At 32.8% G+C, this 6836-nt stretch overlaps 2 protein-coding genes across 6 annotated transcripts; one reads left to right on the top strand and one right to left on the bottom strand.

Annotated features, from left to right (window-relative positions):
* The first annotated feature begins 1220 nt into the window (after window positions 1-1220).
* LOC149031310 (uncharacterized) lies at window positions 1221-3400 on the top strand. 4 transcript variants are annotated; one of them, XM_089176346.1, is made up of 3 exons: window positions 1221-1289; window positions 1372-1528; window positions 1698-3400. In XM_089176346.1, exon 3 carries the CDS (start codon window positions 2349-2351, stop codon window positions 3183-3185), a length of 837 nt encoding a protein of 278 aa, XP_089032472.1. In that variant the 5' UTR covers window positions 1221-1289; window positions 1372-1528; window positions 1698-2348; the 3' UTR covers window positions 3186-3400. The 4 variants fall into 3 exon arrangements, with proteins under 4 accessions (XP_089032472.1, XP_089032474.1, XP_089032473.1 ...); XM_089176347.1 differs by having other exon boundaries at window positions 1265-1528; XM_089176345.1 differs by having other exon boundaries at window positions 1273-1528.
* Window positions 2925-4955, bottom strand: LOC149031309 (uncharacterized). 2 transcript variants are annotated; one of them, XM_089176344.1, is made up of 4 exons: window positions 4634-4955; window positions 3833-4544; window positions 3535-3760; window positions 2925-3152 (listed from the first exon to the last, which is right to left on the bottom strand). In XM_089176344.1, exons 1-3 carry the CDS (start codon window positions 4835-4837, stop codon window positions 3669-3671), a joined length of 1008 nt encoding a protein of 335 aa, XP_089032470.1. In that variant the 5' UTR covers window positions 4838-4955; the 3' UTR covers window positions 2925-3152; window positions 3535-3668. The 2 variants fall into 2 exon arrangements, with proteins under 2 accessions (XP_089032470.1, XP_089032469.1); XM_089176343.1 differs by having other exon boundaries at window positions 3535-4544.
* Window positions 4956-6836: the final 1881 nt, after the last annotated feature.

Genomic DNA, 6836 nt, shown 5'->3' with positions numbered 1-6836 from the left:
TTTGGCTGAAAGTTTTTTATCCTATGCTACCCTATAAAAAACAATTTTTTAATTTTTTCAAATTTTTTTACCAAACCCAAAAAAAATTTTTAATTTTTGAAAAAATGTCTCTTTTTTTGAAATGGCTATAACTTCTTTTCAATTCAATCTATTAGAACGTTTTTTTTTTAAATATTTGTTTTAAATGTACTTTTCAGAAAAAAATACCAAAAAATTTCAAAATTATAAAATCCATAAAATTTTCGCATTTATTTTGAGAAAACCCGTTATTTTCTTGAAGTTCGCCATTTTTCATTTTTTTTTATTTTCTAGAAAAGAAACTTTGTCTAAATCTACGATTATCTCTGCCAGTCCAAGAGTAAGCTGAGTTAGTTTCCTATTTTTTTTATTTAATTGAAAACAAATTTTAATTTATTTTTTTTTAAATAAATTAATGCAATTAAACAAGTTTACAATATTATATACTTAATTTTTAGTCTAAAAATACAAAGTTTTTCAAAAAAAAAAAAACATTTCAACCTTTCGTTTTTTGCTGTAAGAATATGATGGGATTATTACCTTATTTTTAAGTCAGAACATATGACTTTATATTGAGGTTATAAATAAGTTATCATTACGTCATGTCTACGAAAACATTTGAAGATCACTGTATGACCTATGTATGATATCATTGGTCTTGTGTTCACTGGGTTAGCTGTGCAGTAAATTACTTTTAACGAATCTTATAATAAATGTTACATCTTACTTTTTCTATTATAACTCTGCGTTATTATTTGTCAGACCTACATGTTATGGCCTAGATTCCTCAATTAAGAGACCTCTGGTAAATAATTACTGGATATGAGGAAGAAGGGATTAGAATAAAATTAATCAAACACGTGGTTTAGCCAAAATAAAGATCCAATGCTTTATTGGCTCGTCAGGGAAAAGCCTTGCGGCATAAAAACCCTGGATGATATTTAATTATATTAATGAGAATCCACCACGTGGCGTTACCACGCGGGAAATTACCGTCAATGTGAAACAAATATAATGAAACGATCTCACCTCTTGTCCGCTTCGCTTACGATCCCTCTCACCTCTCGTAACGACTTGAACTCACTCGACTTAAACTCTTTTACTTAGCTCTTTGCTCTCTCGCTTCTACTTAGATCTCTATTCACAGGCGTCCAGCAAAAGAATTGAATGAGAATCCCTTTAAGTTGGTCTATCAGAGGGCGTATAGGGACCGAGCCGCTAGACTGTCACGCCAACTGGTAACAGAAATGTGCAAAAAACGGGTAATCAAAGTAAAGCAACAACACGTTATTTTCAATTTAGTTAATGTTGTTTAAATAAATATTAAAAAATTAATCGAAATGTCTCGATCAGGAAAATCTTGTTGTATCAAAGGATGCACAGAAAAATCTCGTCATAAGTGGCAAGTCGATATGCCAGTGAAATTTTATTGTTTTCCCTCGAGTAAATGTGGTGCCTCATGGAAGGATGATAAACGTATAAAGTGGATAAATGCAGTAAAAAATTATGTGTAAGTAAGAAATTATAATTATCAACAGCAGTGGCATAGTAATTTAAATATTACAAAATCAAACCGAGTAGTATTTCATTTGAATAAAAAGTTCCATATAACAATTAAATTAAAATTTATATAATAGTATAAATTTAACCTTAAAATTTCGTTGTTTTTTTTTTTTTAGTAAAAATCCGAAAAAATGGGAGCCAAATCAACATACAAGAATTTGTAGTGCTCATTTTATAAATAATAGTAAATCAGACAACTCATATCACCCATCTTATGTTCCTTCGATTTTTCCTGGAAAAGAAAACACAAGAAATTCCATTCAACGTCTACAACGATTTGAACGGTCAAGAACACGTCAATTAAATAAGGAAATGAACGTCAAAGAATCAATATTAACTGACAGTATCAACAGCAATAATTCTATTGAAGATAATAAAAATAATTCAAGTGACATTGAAATGAAGCAAGACGCAGGAGAAATGATAACAGAAACTGAGGACAGCTGTGATAGGGACGTGAATGTTATGAATGTTTCTCCCCCAGCCTATCGAAGTATTACTTCTCAAACTGAGGAATTCATTCCTGATATTTCAACTGATAATTGTACTTATTTTTTTTGTAATATGAATAATCATGATGGTATTAATACTGCAGCAGTCCAAGTTAATATATCTGTAAAAAAAACTGCAGATAAAATGTGTGAAACTTCGATGCCGCCTATGAAAAAAATGTTCAAGATTCCAGTTGCGATCCAATCAATTTCGAGTCTGTACAATCTCATTGCAAAGGGTTCCATGGATTTTCATCTATTACAAGTAATGAAACTATGAGTAGCTTAACAGGTGTTACATTATCTATCTTTCTATGGCTTTTGAATCAACTCCCAGAATGTAAACGTTCTGGCATTGACAAAAAAACAAAATTATTAATTACGTTAATGAAGCTGAAAACCGGTTTGACATTTACTGCGATTTCTGTCTTATTTAATATTCATCGGACTACTGTAAATAAAATATTCGTAAAGAATTTGCAACAGTTAAATATTCTATTGAAAAATTTTATATTCTGGCCATCTAAAGCCGCTGTTCAAGCAACTTTACCTGAATCATTTAAGCTACATTATCCAAACACTCGTGTTATCATTGACTGCACCGAAGTAAACACAGAAGTTCCACCAGCAGTTAAACATCGAGTTTTAATGTATTCAGATTATAAGCATCATCACACAATGAAATTTTTAGTAGGGTGTACTCCAAGTGGATTTATAAGTTTTCTGTCAAAGTGTTATGGTGGTCGTGCTGGTGATTGTTTTATCACAAATGATTGTGGTCTAATAGATTTAATTGAACCTGGTGATGTTGTGCTAGCAGATAAAGGTTTCCCGCAAATACAAACAACAGTGCAAGAGAAAAATGCGATTTTTATTATGCCTCCGTTTTGCAACAAAAATCAATTTACACCTGAGGAAGTTGATGAAACTTACAATATTGCTTCAGTGAGAATACACATTGAAAGAGTGAATCAACGAATAAAAGACTTTAATATTCTTTCCAAAGTACCAGTGTCACTTTTGCCTCATGTTGATGAAATTGTTTTTGTCATATGTGCTATCATAAATATTCAAAAGCCCCTGTTTAAACAAGAAAAATCAGAAATAGAATGATAAAAAAATATGATTAAATTGTAAAAATAACTAATTGTAAATTTAGAGGATAAAACGAAATCCATAATTGTAATTAAATATAATTTTTATTAAACTCTGATACATAAACTATGATCAATATCAAAATATTAAAACAAATTAATATATAACTATTTACTAGTATGTTTGTACTTCATTTACTTGTATTATACTTAATAAATAATCTTTGAACGTAATGCTTAAAATAAAATTTTTCTAGTTTAGGAACTACCGTACTTAAAAAAATTTCATCACGAGCAACACAGCCCCGAGATGAGTATACGAATAAATCACATAAAGCGATATTTGTAATATACATTTGCAGTTGTACCTGAGTGTAAATGGAATGAGTTGTACTCAGGTGTAATCCATTTTCATCTGATTTTAAATATTGCACATTACATTTTCCATTCTCAGCATCATATATAGGTATCTTCTTGCACGTATAAGGACACTTTATTTCTACTAATTTTTTTGCCAAATAGCAGAACCATAAATCAAAATAGCATCCGGCGAGCAGCATAACCAGGGTTGATTAATGTTAACGACCACACCGACTTGAACAATTTCGAAATTTTGGTCCACAAGCATTTTGTATTCTTTTAAAGCTACACTTTCCATTTTCTTACCATACGCCATGGCTTGTGTCTCAGCTTTACTTGGTGTTAATAGGTTAGTGATTGCTTTTTCAATATCAAAACGATCCCCTTTTAACTTATGACCATTACTTGCTGTTATTCGGAAGATACGCTGTTTGTACCACTCGTCTATCTTAGACTGGAGAATAGTTTTAATGCAAATATTGATAATTTTTGTACTATCACAACTAACTTCTTTCAAATAAAATTCATAAACATCACTTGCTACTGAATTTTCTCGAGAATAAATCTTATTCACCAATTGCAGCTGAATCACTTCCTGGATAACGTTATTCACCTTTGTTTCTACATCACGCTTATCATTTACTTTTACTAAAGCAGCAAGTGATTCAGCTGCAATAATTTCCCTCTCATCTCTTTTATCTACGTTTATCATTGTACAAAGAGGACACCCGGACATATCCTCTGGAAAGACGAGTGATTCCAACTTTAGTGGTACCACTTTCGGATTCTTATCGGTGTAAGGAGGTGGAGTAAATAATTTACTTATTTTTACTTCTTTTTCATACTCCAAGAGCTGGCGACGAGATGGTTTTCCCCATTCTTGACCATGGTTTGTTTTTGAATCAGCAGAATCTGGTGAGTTTACGTAATAAGCGACAGCACAAATATGTTTACATTTGCCAGCTAATCCGGCTTTGCACGTACACACAGCATTACTTGTATTGCGCTGATCATCTAGCTAAAAACAAAAATTTTCTGATTAACATTATTTTTTATATTTTTTAATTATGTAATTAAGTGTAAAAAAAGTTAGATGTCAATACTTACTGTAATTTTAACATTATATGTTTTAGACACACTTGTCTGAGCAACAACATCAGCGGTTATGGTTACTAGACCATTTAATAATTTTTTCTCAATCACATCAAAAACATGCCCAGACTCATGTAATTTTTTACCTTTTGTATCGTTTTGACCTCGAATAAGAGTATTTTTTATTGGTTGAAAACCATATTTTATTATTTTTTCCATTATTAACAAAAAAATACATAATCTATTATCACACTTTTTACCCGTTTTTTGCTTTTATTAAACACCAGAGCGCGCCACTTCCGACAAGTGTGCTGCCTCTACAGTTAGGGCTCGGTCCCTATAATATATGTTTGTCTCTTTTTCTCTCGTTATTTAGTTTAGCAGCCGTTTCATAGCTCCGTTTCCGTTTATTTACTTTTCAGATTACTCCTATTCTAAGGATGTTTTCACTTCAAAAATATTTTATTGATTATAAACACCAGTAATCAACCAAGATTGTGTCATTACTAATAGCTAATGCTTGGCTGAACGCTGGCAGATGATCATCGGCCGATCTACGGCATTTCTTTCATCGACGATGAATTTGTTCAGAAAAGCGCGATTAGAAGCTCTCGAAAAACTTGCGAATCCTGTACAGAAAAATACAGACAAAATCGTATCGTTAGAAATTCCCACCGTCCTAATTTATTCGCTAGAAGACGGAAGTCCTTTAGAATTAAGCGAATTAAGTGATCATGCTGCGTCAGTGTTAAGAGACAATCACGAGGAGCTTTCATTCAAAGGGAGCTAGTAGGATAGCAAAAGACAACATAAAAGTTGCCAAACAGGTAAAGAGTTCACACCCGCGTCACGTGAAGAATCGGTGTTTAAAGAATTGTTAGGTATCTCGCCAGATTTGTTCGAAATTGATAACATTAAAGAAGGATTTATTTGAGTAAAAGTAAGGAGAATACTTTAGAAGAAGAAATCTTAAATGTAGATGAATTGATGCAAAACGTTGAATTTGATGATGATGAAATGTTTTCGAAAGAAATTAGTGATGGAAAAAATAATGTTAGTAGAAATTTCCACAAAGGAAGCTCAAAAATGAACAATTTGAATAGTGTAGATGAGGAATTCGACCCAGAGTTGGAACCGATTATTAGTTACGCGGAGTTGCAAGGGATAGAATATGAATCAGAAATATATAGAAAAATTGAGGCTTCGGAACAATGACAATTGCTGCAAAATAATGGCATGTAGCGTGGTGGAAGCACCTTAGACCGACACATTAGCTTCCCTATTAAACACGGATAACCTGGAAGAAAAAGAGAAGTCATGCGTGGAATTGATTGCAAATAAATATTCCGAAAATGTTCACCAGCCGAGCGACACTCTCGGTGCGACCAGCGGAACCCAACACAGAATCCTAACCACAGACGAAATTCCAGTTCATGCAAGACAATATCGGTATCCCGAAGTTTGCAAAGACGAAATAAAAGCACAAATACAAACGATGATAGATAATAAAATACTAGAACCTTCTACCTCTCCGTATAGTAGCCATCTTTGGATCGTACCAAAGAAACCGGATTCGCAAGGTAACCAACGCTGGCGCGTAGTAATCGACTACCGAAAATTAAACAAGCAAACTATTGCCGACGCTTTTCCTATTCCAAATATAACGGACATCTTGGATCAATTAGGTAACGAGAAATATTTTAGCACGCTTGATCTCGCATCGGGTTTCCATTAAAGAGAAATGCATCCAACCGACGCTTATAAAACAGCTTTTTCAACTCACTCCGGTCATTATCAATTCAGACGAATGCCTTTGGGATTAAAAAACGCTCCAGCCACTTTTCAAAGAACCATGAACGAAGTACTAAACGGTCTAGTTGGCGAAATGTTGTTTGTTTATTTGGACGATATAGTAATTTATTCGAAAAAATAGATGAACACATACACAGAATCGATATATTTATGAAACGAATTAAAGACGCAAACTTAAAATTACAACCAGATAAATGTATATTTTTGCAAAGCGAAGTCCATTACCTGGGTCATGTGATAGGAAGAGACTGAGTTAAGGCAAACTTCGACAAATTAAAAGCAGTACAAGATTACCCCATACTTAAAAATCAAAAAAATATAAGAGACTTTTTAGGCCTTGCAGGTTATTACCGCAGATTTATACCTAACTTTTCCAAAATCGCCAGACCTCTTACTGACCTGTTGA

The sequence above is a fragment of the Polistes dominula genome, unplaced genomic scaffold (assembly GCF_049000335.1).
Source record: "Polistes dominula isolate Pdom_NZ unplaced genomic scaffold, Pdom_raw_medaka contig_363, whole genome shotgun sequence".
Lineage (NCBI taxonomy): Eukaryota > Metazoa > Arthropoda > Insecta > Hymenoptera > Vespidae > Polistes > Polistes dominula.
The sequence above is the reverse complement of the archived record's forward strand: the minus strand, read 5'-3'. Positions and strand labels throughout refer to the sequence as shown.

Coding starts and splice junctions, on each gene's coding strand:
- LOC149031309 (XM_089176343.1), bottom strand. CDS start 4,837: ATGGAAAAAATAATAAAATATGGTTTTCAACCAATAAAAAATACTCTT. Junction 4,545..4,633: donor CATATAATGTTAAAATTACA/GTAAGTATTGAC, acceptor TTTTGTTTTTAG/CTAGATGATCAGCGCAATAC.
- LOC149031310 (XM_089176346.1), top strand. CDS start 2,349: ATGAGTAGCTTAACAGGTGTTACATTATCTATCTTTCTATGGCTTTTG.